Below are 17,911 nucleotides of genomic sequence, written 5' to 3'. Positions count from 1 at the left end.
TGAGACTGGGATTACCTTAACTCTCTTACCATAATAAAATTTTGTTTTTAATTATACAAAATCTTTTTCTATCCTTTCTTATAAAGCCTGTTACTATCTGATTATAAAATAGTCATAATAGCTTCTTATGTAGCCTATTACCAGTTTTCCCTTTTAGCAGTTACCCAAAAGGAATACTACTCTTAAAATACTTCAAATTTTCACCTAATTATAAGGTTACAGTAATATTGGTGAGCTTTTTCTATTTTCTTATTCTACCCTTTACGTTGCTGCATTGCTCTTCTTTTTAGAAGAAAGCATTTTCTTCCTATTCTGAACAGCTCTGATTTTAAACCTTTCAAACCTGAACAGATTGTGAAATGACAACAGTCATTTCACCTTCCTGCCTGCCCTCCCCATTCCACTCCCAGAAGTATCAGCTAATACTATTTAAGCTATAAAGTTCAATGTAGGCGATTAAAGCTTTTAGCTGCAGTATATTTTTTTAGGACAGAAATAGGGTACAGATGCCCAGGATTTGTTAAGAAGCATGATTTTGATGCAGCAAAGCCCATTTTAAGTCAGATCAAGTTTACAGAGGTGTAGCTGATTATTTTGAATAATTAAATGGTGTCAAAACCAGCTGTGATGAATAGCACTGGGGTCTCAAATCATAAATAATTGAAAAACTGGAGTTGCATTTGATCATCCTGATCAAATTCGGCTCTCTAGAGGATAAATGTTTGTCCTGAATACCATCAACATTGTTAAATGCCTCAATATTCTTGCTCAGTCATCCAGCCAACAGTCAATTGAACTAAATCACTTTAACACCACACACATTTGCTGTCCTCATGAATACAAAATGTTTGACTTAAACCATGTTCTTTGTAGTTGAATAGGCACCTTTTTTAGTAAGCATCTAATGGCATTAAATACTTGACATGCTTTTGTTGGTTCCATAAAACATATGACTTCACAGAATAAATCAGAGGTTCTTTCTACCACCTTTGTTTTCATTCTGCTCAAAACAACAAAAACTAACAAAAAACTAAGAGAAAGACTTAATTTAAAACAAGTCATCAATATAATTGCCTTTATGATAGCCTTTTGGGATTCCAAATTTGCATAGACAGTGGCTTTTCATCCTGTTTTTATTTCTCATTGTTCATTCAAGGTAACTGCACCTTCCAGCTGTATGATTCCTAGATGATCTTAAAGTGCTTACCTTCCATTACTTCATTTTGCCCTGCAACCAATTTTGTTGAAAGAGATGGGTAGGTTAGCATCATCATTATTATTTCCATTTTAAAGTAGAAATGAGACAGAGAAAGGAACCGACTTACCCACAAAGCTAGAAGACAGCTGAGCTGCCATGAAAACTTGGCCTCCTCGACACAACTCTTGCTGCCAGAGATGTGCCTTAGTTAAGCGCCTCAGTGAAGAAAAGGGCAGTCTGTTTAATAGCTCCTCATTGACACCCTGTCACTGCTGAACTGGCACGGAACCCAGAGTTGGCAGGGTGGTACATGCCTCTCTCTACCTTGTTTCCTACACACCAGTTCTTAAAATCAGAAGGCTGTGTTAACCCAAGTCTTCTCTCCAAGGATTAATAATCATGAAAACAACAACAGTCAACCTTTGCATGGTTCTTAACAATGAATTCAGCACTTTCAAAGATGTTACTCATTTATTTTCTCCAACGACTTTACAATGTAGGTGACATTGGTGCCATTTTTTAAAAATGGGAAAACTGGGAACCCGAGATGAGGTGATTGGCCCGAGGATTATGAAGCTCACTACTGATGAATCCAGCATCCAGTTTCTCAGACACCAAACCTGCTATCTTCACTACACCATGTGCATTGCAGAAAAGACGCGGAATTAGGGAGCCTTGTATTATGATTGCTGTTCCCAGTTAGAATTAGATGAAGCAGGAACCTGGAAAGCAATCCCTACCAGTTTGCTTTTCTGTTTGCTTTTCTATCACTAAGTTAGTTCTTTTGTAGAAGTGCATGTTCAGGACAGGTACAATCAACTCCCCTTTCACCTAAATTTTATTTGGAAAAGAATGCCTATTAAAATTATAGATGAAAAGAAAAAACTCCAGTTTCCACAGTTATTGTTTTGTTATGCTTGGAATGAATTCAGTTCAAGCTTACAAAAATCTGCATAAAGTAAGAGTTAAGTTTCTGGAAGTTAACTTCCAGCTATGAAACATACCTCAAAATCCTCGGAGAACCCATGCTGATTATTAGAATAGAGCTCACCGATGTGTTTGACAAACTGTTTGACAGGAATGGCTTCCATGTCATCTGGGGGAATAAAATAATATTCAAAATTACATAGAATATTTCCATAAAACAAATTACACTGATAAAGCATCCTTAAGACAAATAGTTGATTTCTGCAAAGCGCAAAATAATTGTATCACACAAAATAGATGTCCTGAAGAAAAGTCTCAGGATTTATTTTACATTAGGATCTCATTATGACTTTAAATGCCGACAAGCCAGGTTAAATACGTTTTTTTAAAAAAAGGTACATAGAGAATTCCCTTTACTTTTTATATTCAAGGCAATTTACATAGTTAAATTACCACAGCATACTCTTAACCAGAAGTGTGAATTTATCAAGGGTACCCATTTGCCAAGAAATTTTATCACACCAGGGGTTTTCTTTGTTTTTTGTTTGTTTGTGTTTTTTTAAATTGCTGTTCAATGGAGTCCAGCTTGAACTTTGAGCGATTAAGTTCTATTTGCAATCTTTTAACTTTTAAGCAATCATTTATGCACAATTATAGATAGATGCCATTGTACCAGCTGGCTCTGGGTACAATGCCATCTATCTTTAAGTGTTCAAAATTTTAGCTCAAGACAGCTGTGTCTACATGATGCCAAATAATCAGTTTGACTGAATTAACTGGATTTTTTTGGTGTTGACAGACTAGGTATAGATTCAGGAAGACTCCACATTCCCATTTATTTTGTGTTGTCACTTCAAAAGGAGACTTTCAGTTCATAAACCCAAAGTATGTTTTAAGCTTATTTATCATGATACTTGAGTACTGCTATAAAATAGCCACACCCAGCTAACTGGAGCTCCCCAACCTCCTCCTTCCCTTCTCCCTCGACCCTCCCCCACAAATATTTCCTTTTAAAAATACTCTGCTGAATTTGAGATAAACAACAGACATGACATTTACTTTATTCAGAGTGAAAGATCTTTGGCAAACGCACAAACATCTAAACTGCCACAGATGCTTTTCTTAGCAAAGGGTATGAAGATCTGTATGTGTAAATGAGGTCCTACTTTGGCAAGAATTTTATAGATCCAGGCCTGACAATCTGATTTCTCTTCATCTGGTGACAGTTAACATTGACTATGTCATTCCTTCTCTTCTTTCTTTCGAGAGAGCAAAGCTCTAGGGTGGCTTTTTGCATCTATTGACATTTTCAAACTTGAATCATTCTTAAGCGGAAAATAGCATCTCTTATATTTTGTTTTAGGAAGGTGACTTATATGTTCATAATCCAAGTTGCTTAGCATAAAAATGTTACTTATCAAATAGGTGGTGCTCTGTAAGTATAAATTCTTTCTGTGTGAACAATTAAAGTCCTAATCGTGTTAATAGGCAACCTTATGAAAAAAATTGCCAAGTTATTTACAAATATTTCAGAATTGAAGATGTTCATGAATATGCAATCATTTTGCATGCCCAACAAATCTATAGCTCTCATGATGTAACCAGCATTAACAGAGTCAGCGGAGCCAAAATGTTTCTCCAGAATATTTAGCAGAATGCACAGTTCAAGAAAAATTTCCAAAATTATCTGATCACTTCACTTAAAATGTTTAGAAGTAAGCAAATTCTACAATAATGATCAGTGGCAATGAAAATGATCTCAAGTTGACAAAAGGGTTACTATGTGCAAAGCTGGAGAGTCTCTAAATGATTAGCCCAAGAATAAACTCATTTTCAAACAAGAGGCAAAATGGGTGAGATGGGACACAACCTAACCGCAGCATCACTCTAGTATATAGACTATAGGACTTTCATTTACTTAGAAATAACAGATACGACACTGTTTTCAAGGGCAGAGTGACATATTTAGTAGAGTAATAGGTCGAAGGCAACATTTATACGATAATGATAGTTTAGAATTTTAGATTCCCGAGAACTTCAGTGCTGTGATTAAGAACACGGACTCTAGTTCAAAATAAGAAAAAACATGCCAGCTTTATAACTGTTTTACTCTGTAAGGTAAAAACCACAGCATTTTAAAGGCGTAGCCCACCTCAAATCATTAAAAGAAATTCTTTCAGGTTAACTGCTTATTGTTTTTTCCTGCAAAGTGCTCAACTGTAATATCCAAGCTAATGTCACACACACACATGTCCAGAAATCAGTATGCCTGCTGCCACTGTAGCTACAAGCAGCAAAAATCCAGCAGAGCTCAGTATGATAATCATGGAAATATATGACTCACTAGTCTCTCCAATTTGCATCTTTATCCAAGGATGCCTAACCACACCCTCTGGGTTTCCAGGCACCACCAGTAATGTCACAAAAGTACCAGACAGGCGGATATACATACAGATGCATGCCGTACTGACCACTGTCAGCTACCCAGATAATATAGCATTTGCCCTGCAATCAAGATAAATAGCTGAGGAGTCATAAATCTCTGTTCTTTATATTGAGATGAATATAAGGCTATGACTAATTATTCTAATCATTCTCCTGTCATAATTTTTCTATTATAGTCTCTCAACATGAGCCAGATGATTATAAAATCAATGTAACTAGTAGAAGGCCAAGCAATGAGGACAGTATCAGAGGCCTAATCTGCTCAATTTTTATCTGGAAAGGCCCTGTGTGTTTTAAGAAGACATTCATCCAAAACATGTTATCTCCACCTAAGTGTCTTCAGTTTCATTCAAGATTGCAGAGCATATTAGCAGCACTAACTAGGCCAGGCACTTTCTGTGTACTTTATATGTATTAACATGTACTCCAAGAAATGGGTACTTTTCATATGCATCTTGCACTTGAAAACAATTCAGAATGGCAGAAGCACCTGGCTGCAGACCCTAGATAAAACTGCTCTGACTCAGAGAATGGGAAATCCCTGGATGAAGCCGTTTCTGAGCACCTAGTACTCAGCCAGATATTAGAGAGATGGTTTCTGCTCAAGGACATTTGTGTTGGTGAAGAGATGAACACAAGGGAGTGCAAGAACAGTGTAATTATGTGGTAAAGACTACAAGTGCCATTAAAAGGATGGGTTTGATGACTTCAGTGAGAATAAATGTCACTAATGTAGTGGTAGTGGTAGAAGCAGCATAAAGGAAAAAAGGGGCTGGAATCAAAGTGAAGATGTTTTCACTGACTAAAGATTAAACGGGAGATTATTATGGTATAACAAAAGCAGGATAATGATAAAGTTGGTAGAATGACAGGAAAACCACTATTTATTAAGCCCTTACTGGTTACCAGGGACTGTGCTAAATGTTTTTCACACATTTATCTCTGTAAGAACCAGATGAAGGGAACATGATTATTCTCACAGTACACATAAGGAAACCGAGGCAACTTGTCCAAAGACTCAGTTAAGTGGCAGAGCTGAGATTTGAACCCAGGTCCACTGAACCCAAAGACTGTATTCCTGTGTACTGTAATATACTGTTTGTCTTCATTCTCAAAGCACTACAAGTTCAAGGAATAACAAGAAATTAAACTTTTTAATTCTTAGTATCTTGGTTAATCTGATAAATATCACTTGATAATTTTGTGTTAATTAATTTTTTTTTTTTTTTAGACATGGTCTCACTCTGTCACCCAGGCTGGTTGGAGTGCAGTTGCTCAATTGTAGCTCACTGCAGCCTCAAACTCCTGAGCTCAAGCTCAAGTAATCCTCCCACCCCAGCCTCCTAAGTAGCTAGGTATAGTTCCATCCCACCATGCCCGGCTAATTTAAAGAGATGGAGTCTTGCTGTGTTGTCCAGGCTGGTCTTGAACTCCTAGCCTCAAGCAATCCTTCCACCTCAACCTCCTGAGTAGCTAAGACTACAGGCCCATGCTGCCACACCTGGCTTATATTTTTTGTAGAGATGAGGTCTCGCTATGTTCCCCAGGCTAGTCTCAAACTCTGGGCTCGAATGATCCTGCTGCCTCTGCCTCCCAAAGCACTGAGATTATAGGCATGAGCCACTGTACTCAGCTGCTATTTGTACTTACAAAATTTTAAGATACCAAAGGTTTAAACTAGGCAAAAGTGGGACCACTACCATTATCACTAAATCACCCAATTATAAAATGACTGACATAGAGAATCAGTACCTGAAGAGGTGGGCTTATTGTTATTAAATATTATTTACCCTTAAGTTCCCAGATTTTAGCTTTTGGTGGTTAGAATTAAATTATATACATAACTGGTCTTTTATTTTGTTAAATTCACAACAAAACCTTCCTATGTACTTTTGATGAAGCTTGAAATTAGGTTTGTAGATACCAAAAGCAGAACCTCAGAAGAGAGTGAACTGATGACAGCAACTTCTACTGAGAAGAAAACACGAAAGCTGAGGTAACGCTGACCTCAAATGCAGCACTGTAGGCAATAAAGAACAATGCATTTGAACATACAGCTGTTTCCAAAATCTACAGTTATGTATCTGCTGTACTTGCATCTTCAGAACTGTTAGAGGGAAATCGCCAATACTTTATGCCTCTAATCTACTCATATATGCTAAATTTGCTTTCTCTTAATCTTAAGGAGTAACAGATCGATAAAAAGAGAAACAGCTTTCTTGCCCATAGTTTTTTTTATTTGATATTAGAAAGGAAAAAGCAGCAGCCAAAGCTGTCCCTGAACATACACCATAGGGAGGAGCTGCACAGAGGGCCCAGCCTGAGTACACTGCTCCTGGTAAGACCATTAGCCTGTAACTCAGTAAAACTGAGTATTTGTGATTCTTATCAGCCACCAGTGATGGGGTGCTTCCTGTCAATCAGGAAACCAGAGGCAATGGTATCAGTGGAAAAGCCAGAGCCAGATTGCATGACTCCATTTCTCTGATTCCCTTTCCTCATCTGTAAAATGGGAATAACAGTACTTATTTCATAGATTGTTATGAAAAGTAAACAAGACAACACAAGTACTTATAAGAGTGCCTGGCATTTAGTAAACATTTCATAAATCTATGATTTATTGTTAGGTGCTACTTGCTTTACATGCACAACCGTATGTTCTAGGGGCTGTGATTACTCTAATTTTCTTTTCTTTTTTTTTTTTTTGAGACGGAGTCTAGCTCTGTCGCCCAGGCTGGAGTGCAGTGGTGTGATCTTGGCTCATTGCAAGCTCTGCCTCCCAGGTTCACGCCATTCTCCTGCCTCAGCCTCCCGAGTAGCTGGGACTATAGGCACCCGCCACCGTGCCCGGCTAATTTTTTTTTTGTAGTTTTAGTAGAGACAGGGTTTCACTATGGCCTCAATCTCCCAACATCGTGATCTGCCCGCCTCCGCCTCCCAAAGTGTTTGTTGGAATTACAGGCGTGAGCCACCGCGCCCGGCCGATTACTCTAATTTTCTAGGTGAGGAAACTGGCTAAAAGAGACCAAGGAGCTTGCCCAAGGCTACTGTCATTATCAAGTAATAGGGCCAGGCTGACAAGCCAGGGTTGTTCCTTATTATATTACCTCCCTAGAGCTTACATTTAAAAGAAACTTTTCAACAAAAAGGATTGAAATGATATTCTTTGGCTTTGAGGGTAAGCTTCAGTTACCTGGAAAATTCACACTGTTAGACTGGTCACCTTGATGATGACAGGTAGATAAAGTGTTATGGCATTTACCTTCCTGACAAGAAAGATGCTTAGCTGCTGCAGTTGATTGACTTAAGGTCTATTTAATATAATATCCCCTCTTGCTTACTCTGGAAGTGTGTGGGTATTTATATAAATACCATTAAGATTCCAGAGGTCCGTAAGTCACCCACTCTATGAGCAATCCCTGTAAAGTTCATTTAACCCTTGGCAGATCTCTCAACCCTATCCCGAATTGCAACCAAATCTCCATGGGCAGAGAAAACATACAGAGCCCTAGCATAGTACTTGGCTCAAATAAGTGCAGCTCAGACCTTACCCACCCCTTCCCTTCACCCTGCTCCAACAACTGGCCTGTTATCAGGTAGTGTTAACCACACCTCTAGTGGATAGACCTCATTTTCAGGAATTTAGCCCCCTGCCCCTCCTGTATGCCCTCTCAGTCTCTCAGAGGCCAAGTTCAGGCCTTTCACGGTGTTTGGTAATACCTTTGTGTCAACTTAGGAAGATAAAGCAAATATGAAATAAAAGGACATTATCAAGATTTCCTGAGTTAGGACACAACAAAAAGATTTTTGTCTAAATCACACTCTTAGGATGCATAGAGTGTTGTGGAGGTTGGAACATTTTATTTCCTGCCATAAAAATAAATCTCTTTTCATTTATGACACAATGCAGTCAATAAAGGGCTTCATTATAGTCAAAAGACCAATGAATCTCCTTTGGAGATAATCTCTGTATAAATAAAATATGCCAACAAGGTTGGTTTAATCCCAAAGGTTTTAAACATGCAGTTTAAAACCCCTTTATATTCTGGCACCCTGCTGAAGCCAGTGACCTTCAAATTATTAAGATGTATTTTAACTGCTGGAAAGGCATGAATCATTTCTGAATCTCTAAGCTACTGGTTAGCAGCAACATTTTGTTTTGTAATGCTCTTATTAGAAAGTTAGATTTTCTAATTTCCAGAGAAAAGCATTTGTAAGGACATTTGTATCTGACAGTGCGCGTATTTAGAAAAGCCCTTTCAATATGCTCTATAACAAGTTAATTTCATGAGCTAAGTTCTGATATTTTAAAGTTTATATATTATGAAAGTCTAAAAGAATAATATAATGTAGTGAATGCTTCATTAATAACTGCAATATTATTCGTTTGTTTTTTTCAAAAGAATATTCCTGAGTCACTAGATTTTTATAAGTACTTGTCGGTGTTAAGAATATTATGGATCTTAAAGACAGCATTTTGTGACCACTTCAGTATTTTAGAAGATGGAAAGCATATGAAGGGACTGACAGCTGGGTTACTGCATTCAATTATGCTTTATCCTCACACCAAAACAATGGGAAACCAGTAACCAGGGAACATTTTCTTTTGAAAAAACCTTAGTGAAATATATTGAGTCTGAGCCCCTTTCATTCTCCTGCAGAAGTCACAGTTTAACTTCTCTCTCCTGCTCCTACTTTTCCCATATGTCATGCATGGAACAGGCACTAACCATTCAAAATCTATCTGATGAAAGAATTGATACTACCTTTATAGTGATTGGAAGCCAACCTCAAAAGCACTTCTTTCAAGCTGGATAAATACTCTTGCATTTTGAGTTCTTTCTAACATGGCTAATTAACCTCAGCCACCATATATATTCAAGTCTCTGTCTAGCATTTCCACATTTTGCGTGTTAGGTGAGACTGGGGGGAAAAAAGTCCTCATTCTTAAAAGACTGTCTTTGCTATACTAAATCAGAAGAACACACTGAATATCCTAAATTCCTGTTAGAATTAGTAAAATTGATCATTCAAAATTCTTCAAAAATTCCTATAAACTGCTCTCTCAAAGGGACGAGTATCAAAGGGTTAGCAAAGCCTTCCTTAATCATTTACCTATTTTATAATAGTTTCCAAAAGTTAGTATAACTTAATGATTCCATGTATGCTTTGGGATTTAAAGATACAAGCTATTTATTTATGAATTTTAGCCACAGCAGAATCAACCAAAGTTGGTGAGTTAGTGTCTAAATTTGTTCAACATTCAACATGGCTGTGACTTGTTTCCTAAGTCATTTAAATCATACAGACCTGTTTTTGTGCAGGGAATGGATGTTTTGCTGAGTTGAGTCTTTCTCTCAGGAAGGAAAAGAATAAAAATAAGTAGAGAACAGAGATGAGAGGGGAGATTTTTTAATATGGGGAAAATGTCAACCCAAGAATTATGAATTTCCCTCCAGGAGGATAAAAGAGAATCTAATGGAAAACCAAATGGTCAGTGCTAGTGAGAGAAGTTAATGATCAAGAACTCAGAAAAAACTAAAGAGAATATTCACATATATTTGAAAATGCCTGGATTTAATGACGCAATATCCAAATGAGGAGTCTGAAGTCTTGAGATATCAAAACTGTCACAGTCGTATGCCAAGAGGTGGCAGAGCCATTTATAAGCATCTGTGCTTTGAAGTCACAGAGATAATTCCAGCGTTAGCTCCACTGCTTAGCTCTGTAACCTTGGACAATTAAAAAAAAGTCTCTGAACCTCAGTTTCTTCATCCAGAAAATGGGGCTATCAACCTGTACCTGTCTCTATAGGACCGTAGTGAAAATAAACATAATATACTTTGTTGGTAAATGCTCAATAATTATTAGATAACGATTTTTTAAGAGGCTAACTGTAAAATAAGCTCTGGGAACACAGTGTATTGCATATTCCACAGTGATGACCCTGGGCTGTATTTTTACAACAGCTTGGTACTTTAATTTTCAGCTTCACCCTGTTGCACATATTTTTAGCTAGTATAATGATTCAGTTTACTAGTTATGTCTGTTGTCTGCAAATATCTTTTAAAAAGTCAATTATAGATTGTGAAGAGCCCAAGTGGTAAAATAATTTGACAAATCTGGAGCCCAGTATTATTTAGGTTTTGAGCAGGGATAAAATACAGCTGAGATTGACTGGGTAGAATAAATACTTCATAGGAGCTCTATAAGTCTCATATTATTTTTAGAAATAAGAACAATTAGATAATTTCTAAGATAAATCATTTAAAATGATTCCATGGAGGTTTCCATTAAAGAAAAGTTGTGGTAAAAGCTTTAGTAGAGTGAAAGTAACTCACAAGTTTGTTAAAAATTGAATTGTGTTTTTCTTATATGAGACACAGTTGTACTGCTGTAACTAGAAGAAATCCTAAAGAATAGAACAATGAGTTGTTTAAAAAGTGCTTTGTGAATTAAAATATTTTCCAAATGTAACTATTAAATAGGACTGTGGGGTTTTATTTACCAAGCTAAGAGATTGTGATCAAGCTGAAAGCTCTTTAAGGAAAGGTTATTTAGGGTAACTCTCACTTAAGGGTGAAGTAAGTTCATTTGTTTAGGCATGCTCCTAGTAAGGCTATGTTAGCTATGAAGACCTGAGAAAGCAGAAGATTAGCTTCACTCATCATTTCACTAGGTAAGCCCTTTAACATCACACTGCCTTCCATTTAAAATAATTCATTTTTACAAATGTGTTACAGCTTGTCAAGAATGCCTCGCCTATGCCAAGTGAGGTACAACTGAATACATGGGCTTCTCAGTCAGTGGAGAATGTGAAGCAATCTTCTTTTGATATAGTTATATTACTAGTGAGTATGAATTAGGAGAAACTCATATTTAAAAGGGAAAAAGACACATTTAAAGAAATGCCCTGGGTTTTGTGTATTTAACTTCTTAATTAAATAGGTAATGGGAATGAAACAGAAAACATTCAAAAGCAATTTCTGGTCTAAGACACCTACTCAAAGGTGTGGCAAGGCATATTCAGAGGATCCTAGTGAATTAAAAGTTCTAAAGCCTATATCAAAGAAGAGTGATTCAAGGTAGAGCACACCTAGTGGATGTAGTTCAGTCTCAGGGACACAATTTTAACGTAAGAGCCATGCAAATGCTCTCTCTCCATGACTGCTGGGATTACCAGTAACATGATTTGGGAAGGAAAGTTGCAACAGCTTACACTTCTGGCTTAATGTATGGTTTCCAAAGTGCTTTTACACATATCATCTACTGTGGTCTTAACAGTTACCTCAAAAGGCAAGGAGAACAGGCATCCTATTTAATTTATGGATTCTGGAAACTAAGGCTCAGAGAGGTTAAGGCACTGAACAAAGATTTCAGGGTGGACCTAGGTTTTCTGGTTCCTAATCCCGTGGTAAAAGAAAATAGAAATGGAAAAACAGCCCAGTAAGTATTTCACCATTTAACTCATTAAAAATGGGTTTCAATTACACAGCTATGAAACAACTGAGTCTGTCAGACAAATCAGGTCAGAGGGGAGAAAGACTGCCAGGAATTTTCCAGTGGTCAACACATACTGTAGGTAAAGCAAGAGGAAAAAGTATATGCACACTATTGTGCAAATCCAGTAGATTCAATGAAACTATTTCATGCTGATGAAGACTGATGATTGCTGTCTGCCTTCTCTACTCTCAAAGGAAAAGTAGTTTCCTTCAGCAAGGATAAAGGGGCAGGGTTAGTGGAGAACACACAGTTAACACAAAACTTATCCCATCTTTATGGGAATTAGTTTAGCAGCCACAAAAGGATCCAACAGGAACTTAATCAGAGACCTTCTGTTAATCTTCTTGTTTCTGTGTGACAAGTTTTAGTGAGAAAACTGACTAGAATGTACAGAACACGGACAATCCCAATAATATCTAATAACTAAGGAATATACAGACACATAACAGGGCAATTCAGTCTACAACCATAACCACACGTAGTGACAATCTGCAAACAATAAAGTATTTCTCCATGGTACCCAAAGAATGACTGTACCTCTGAGTTTCACAGCCAAGACCTTTTAAGAACTTTAAGGAAATTTTTCTAACGTTCATTCATTTCAGTACTTAAAGAATACCTACTGTGTGCCAAGAATTATGTTAGCACTGAGAATATAGCCACGTGCCCTTACAAAGCTCTCATTGTAGTGGGAAGAGAGCAAACAAAAAAGTAAAATAAATAGCACATTAGTTGGTGGAAAGCGTTATGGAGAATAGGGCAGATCAGCAGGATGGGGGAGCTTCAGGTGTGGAGAACGGGTGGCATTATAATCAAAGTGATGCTTCTGTTTGCAAAAGAGTAATGTCAAGAGGATAGATGTATCTAAAATATCTGAAGATACGTATTTGGAGGCACATAATGAAACCAGGATATAGAAAGTTAAAATCTGGCAAACGAGAAGAGATGCCAAATAGAAATGGTGGGTGAGATCTTCAAATCCCACATCCTATTACACCTAACCCACTGCTGAACTTCTAAATGTCTAAGGCATTTGCTAGGATTCACTACAGTGTACACTCCACCATTCCCTACCCCAATACTAACCAAGTGTTTTATCTTTTTACCAGAGGAAAAGTGAAATATTCACCAGACTAGTAATGTATCCCTCTATTTCCACACAACCACCATAAGAACCAAAACTTTTAACATTAAGATACATGATTTTCAGAGGAGAGAATCTTAGAAAAATATCACCTTTAAAAAAATGTGTCACAAATTGTGATTTAAAAATATAAGCACAAATTGCCTATGCAAATGAAATTTAGTCCAAGTAGATACTAAGAATGTTTTTGTATGGTTTTTCCCTTTTTTCTATTGTACTTCCCTTTCCTGCATATAACTGTATACTACATTAACTCAGTTATTTGTTCCTCTAAAGAGAGTTTTATTACTTTGCAGATATGTAAAGGAGTATTCATTAAATTACTCTTAGTTAAGGATATCTTATACTGGGCAAGCTTTAGAAGGCTGTAAAATAATATTTCGTTGTTTTATCACATAAAACTGAGAAAAGAGAAAAACAATTAGCCCATTGGAAATAAGAGCAGTGGTCTTACTTACCCGGAATAGGAATAATAGGAATACTTTCATTAGGGACCACTCGAGGTGAATTGCTGTCTTCCACATAGAAATGAGCAGTCTGAAAACATTTTCTGTGTAGAAAAGAGAAAAACCATGTCAATAATAGGATATGCTTTATCTGAGTTCATCATCTTTTAATTCTTATTTTACAGATGTTCCCAGCTTTAAACATCACACAGCACTGAGGGTGAACTCATGTAAAAGTAACAAGATACAAGGACAACATTCAGCCTGTTGGAGGGGCCCCAAATTGCTAAAGAATATCCATTTTTTTATCAGCACCGCATCCAACCTGATAGTTCAAAGGGAAAGGCTTACTATTTAACTACTCAAATAGGTGAAAACATGGTAGAGAGTAAACCTACCACACAGACTGCTAGGGTTATCTCACAGTATTTCTAAATTTGATATGTTACAGAAGAATAATTTGCTATTCTAAATCCCCAACACCAAGTTCAAAACCACACCTTGTATCCCCTTCCAACATTGTCATCAAACAGCCCAAGTACACAATAGCACCACATTGTTCATGCTTAGCAGAGACCCCCAAAGCCTCAGACAGTTCTTTAAAGGGGTCAGAGGGCTTCAGGAAGGCAAGCACTCAGAATCAGAGGCCCTTGCCAGATAATATCTGAGACAAGGTCTTGAAGCCCTTAAGTGTCATCTGCTTATTTTTGTTTTTTGTTTTTTTTTTTTTTTTTACCTGTATTTCAAGCAAAGCAGAGAGCACACACTGGTCATCATAGGACAGGCAATGAAGAGAAAAGCCATCAGCAGCTCACTCAGCCTCTGCCTCCGATGCTGGCTGGCCCTCAGCTTTCCTGCATCCACGTCACTGCTCATTGCGGCCCTAATGAGCTGCCGGAAGCACAGGCTGAATATTTAATGAAGCTTCTCAGCGTGAATGGCTATTGTGACCAGAGAAGGGTCCCTGTTCATTTGGCGGAGGGGCTTTACAATAGCTGGCCCTACTGCTGGGTCTTTTAGCCAAGCAGGCGGCATCCTTCTGGTGCACAGTGTCACTGGGATCTGTCCTCCTCTGGCGTCGCACACCAAACAACATTTACACACATTAAAACTTTGCTTTTTCTGGGACCCGTATTCCAACTACCAGATAAGTCAACTTTTCTTCACAGTTGTCTTTGCTCATCTAATCAAAAATATCCTGGGATGATTCCATTGGGCGTACCCTGTTTCTGTGAGGCCGAAGAAGGGGCTAGGGTTGGGAAGGTTAGAGAAAAATCAAGAAACTATAAAAAATAAGATCTCCGTGGGAGTGACGAGACCACATAGTTACAAAGATGTTTCCATCTCAGCTTTTATACAAGCTATTATAACCACACGCAATCAGAGATGTTCACATGACATAGTATGAAGTGCTGTTCTTTAAGCAGTGCCTATTTTCAGATGGACAGTAGCTAAGCAGTTTCCATTTGGATAGTGCTCTAGAATCAATCTAGTCTGCTGCACCATTCCATTAGGAGATTTTGAACGTCAGTTACTACAACTCTTGATACATGCCTCCCAGGACTACTCTAACAGAGCACTGAAGAAAAATGTGTGTGTGTTTTTTTTTTTTCCTATGAATTGCTCAGCATTTGTAATATAAATAATAAAACAAGTTTTCCTCACTCTTTGCTTAGCTGCCTTTACCTAAATTTGTGAAGAACATAAGTTAGTCAGACTTAAGCTACGTGGATGTGAAATGCATATAATATTACAGGGCTCTAGTGCTAACCAAATCTTCTCAATGTAAAGCAATGGAAATCTAAGTGAAAAAAAATTATTTTGATGTTTGAAATAACTTCTCTCTCTCTCTCTCAATTAGTTATTACATTTTCTACTCTTGGATTCCTTCCTTTCCTCCCCGACCTTCCCCAATTTGCACAGATTTCCAGAATGTAACATTAAAGTTAAAACACAGGTTATGGACTTCACAAATGAATGAAAGCCTTAACCATCCAGTATCATAGCTAAGGAAAACCTGCTTTTGTTGAGTTAGAAGACAGCTATTCCACTACTTAATAGCCCAAATAAGTGCTCTAAGTCACTAAGATGAATGGGATGCAATTTACTGGGTTAGCCTTTAACTTGAAAAACATAAATACATGCAAGAAATAACTGGTTTTAAGACCATAATTATTATTGTTATTGGACTTCTAAAATGTAAAGCTATTAGTAAATAGAATTGTTACTGGCCAAGTTACTGTTAAAGTGACTTGGAAAAAAGGATATATATACTATATTGTAGATTTTTTTTTCCCTTCCCCCAAGACAGGCAGACAGTTCAGCCAGTCTCTCAGTTATATGTGGAACTACAGGCTCCACATTATTGTTGAAAAAAGCAGTGTGTACTGAAGCAAATCACACTCTAGTGCCCCATGTGCTGCTGTTTATAATGGATTTTCCCTGGAGCAAAATAACTCCATGATTGCCAGAGAAAAGCACACGACTGGGGATAAGGATCAGAAACCTGGGAGACAGAGCTCCGCATCTGTACCTTGCTGCACATCACGCACTTGCCTCCCACACAAATATATGGGTGGGCAACTAACTACAGAACTTTGTGGGGAATGTCTTCCCGTAGAATAAAGATTTCAATGGATTTGGCAAATGTTTATTCAGCACCCACTGCACAGCATCAAGTATGCAGACAACGCATTCTCTGCCGCTGTCTGCAATCCTTAAAACTACTTCCTTAAGCCTGGCTAAGCACTGGAGTAACTGATAAAAGTTTTATATAAGCAACAGATGATTTTTTGCAGAAAAATTAGGCAATAAAAATGAACGAAAAGAAAGGAAATTAAAAACACCCAAAATCTTCCTCCTAGTGATGATCACTATTAATATTTTGAGGTCTATCCCTGTATACTTTTCCTCATTTATTGACTATTCCTTGATCATCTGCAGTGAGGAGCTGGGAGCACAATGATAAACAAGACACACAAGGTACCTACCCTCTTAGTATTTATGTCTTCATGGGGAAAATCCACAAGAAGCAAATGAATTGCTTCAAATAGTCAAGAGCAATGAAGAAAATAAGAATGATGTGGTGGTAAATGAAGTCAGCTGAAGGAAGGGACCTCACTGAGGTGGTGGCATTTGAGCTAAGCCTGATTAAAGTCTAACCCTGTGAAACGCAGGATGAAGACCATTTTAGGCAGGTCAAGCAGCTAGTTAAGCCTTAGAGCAGAGGGAGCTTGGCTCATTTTAGGAAACTGGAAGGAAGCCAGAGGCAAGGGAAAGGCTGTGGAAAGCAAGGTTGGAGAGGCGGGCCAGGGCCAGATCATGCAGGATCCAGCAGATCACAAAGAACCTTCGTTGGTGTCTAGGAGCAGGGGAAAGTCAATGAAAGGCTTTAATCCATGGAGAGGCACCGTCTGATTTGCTTCTTTCAGAAAGCTCATTTTGGCTGCTACATGATGAATGGATTAGAGGGCAGCAGAAATGGAACAAGGAAATCAATCTGTGGGCTATTATTATAATCTCACCCAAATATAGAAGATGGGCTGTTTTCTGTTATTTATTTATTTTTATTATTATTCTGGGTATAGGGGGAGTATGTATCTTATTTTGAGACGGAGTCTTGCTCTGTCGTCCAGGCTGGAGTGCAGTGGCGCGATATCAGCTCACTGCAATCTCTGCCTCCCAGGTTTGGGTGATTCTTATGCCTCTCGTGCCTCAGCCTCCCAAGTAGCTGGGACTACATGGGGGGCTTTATTTTTTAAAAATGAAATGAGATCATTCTATATGCATCTCTCCTTGATAACAAATATAGACTGGCATCCTCTTTATTAATGTTTACCTAATCTTCCATTTCATGGAGGCATTACAATGCTGATATTTAATTTATTCCTTTAATAACTATCTATTGGGGGGTCTACTCTGGGCCAGGGACTGATGAAGGTGGTCAGTCTGTTGTCAACTTTTTATGATCCTTAACAATCTGAAGATGGTCCCTCTGCATGTACAAATTCTACACTGTGTTTAATACCTAAGAAAAGCAGCTGCATATCACAAGACATTGTATTTTAACTTGTTCATTTCAGTGAATTCCCATGAAAAATTGTGCTTCTTGACCTTCAGAGGTATCCAGGAATAAAAAAGCAAAAGCAGGGATTTTGGAGAAAAGGAAAGAAAAACACAAGTTTTAATGCCTCTAAACCTCTGAACTGTGATCTACTTAAGGAGGCAGTATTGTCTCTAATTTTGAGC

General features: G+C 37.8%; 1 protein-coding gene and 1 long non-coding RNA gene across 4 annotated transcripts in view; one reads left to right on the top strand and one right to left on the bottom strand.

The window, feature by feature from the left end:
• The window catches only part of LOC117083078, a 77,063-nt gene extending 62,672 nt beyond the window's left edge, over window positions 1-14,391 (top strand). Inside the window, exon 4 of the long non-coding RNA XR_004436930.1 lies at window positions 13,849-14,391. This is a non-coding gene — a long non-coding RNA (uncharacterized LOC117083078). The remainder of the gene's footprint in view (window positions 1-13,848) is intronic.
• Window positions 1-17,911, bottom strand: part of PTPRG (protein tyrosine phosphatase receptor type G) — a 750,651-nt gene that overhangs the window by 40,985 nt on the left and 691,755 nt on the right. For all 3 annotated transcript variants that reach the window (XM_033210299.1, XM_033210300.1, XM_033210301.1), the window contains 2 exons: window positions 13,676-13,767; window positions 2,203-2,294 (listed from right to left, as the gene is read on the bottom strand). In XM_033210299.1, the coding sequence (XP_033066190.1) occupies window positions 2,203-2,294; window positions 13,676-13,767 (184 nt within the window). The remainder of the gene's footprint in view (window positions 1-2,202; window positions 2,295-13,675; window positions 13,768-17,911) is intronic.

This window comes from Trachypithecus francoisi, unplaced genomic scaffold (genome assembly GCF_009764315.1).
Source record: "Trachypithecus francoisi isolate TF-2019V2 unplaced genomic scaffold, Tfra_2.0 Lachesis_group0, whole genome shotgun sequence".
NCBI classification, from domain to species: domain Eukaryota; kingdom Metazoa; phylum Chordata; class Mammalia; order Primates; family Cercopithecidae; genus Trachypithecus; species Trachypithecus francoisi.
Note: the sequence above shows the minus strand (reverse complement) of the source record. Positions and strands in the feature narration are given on the sequence as shown.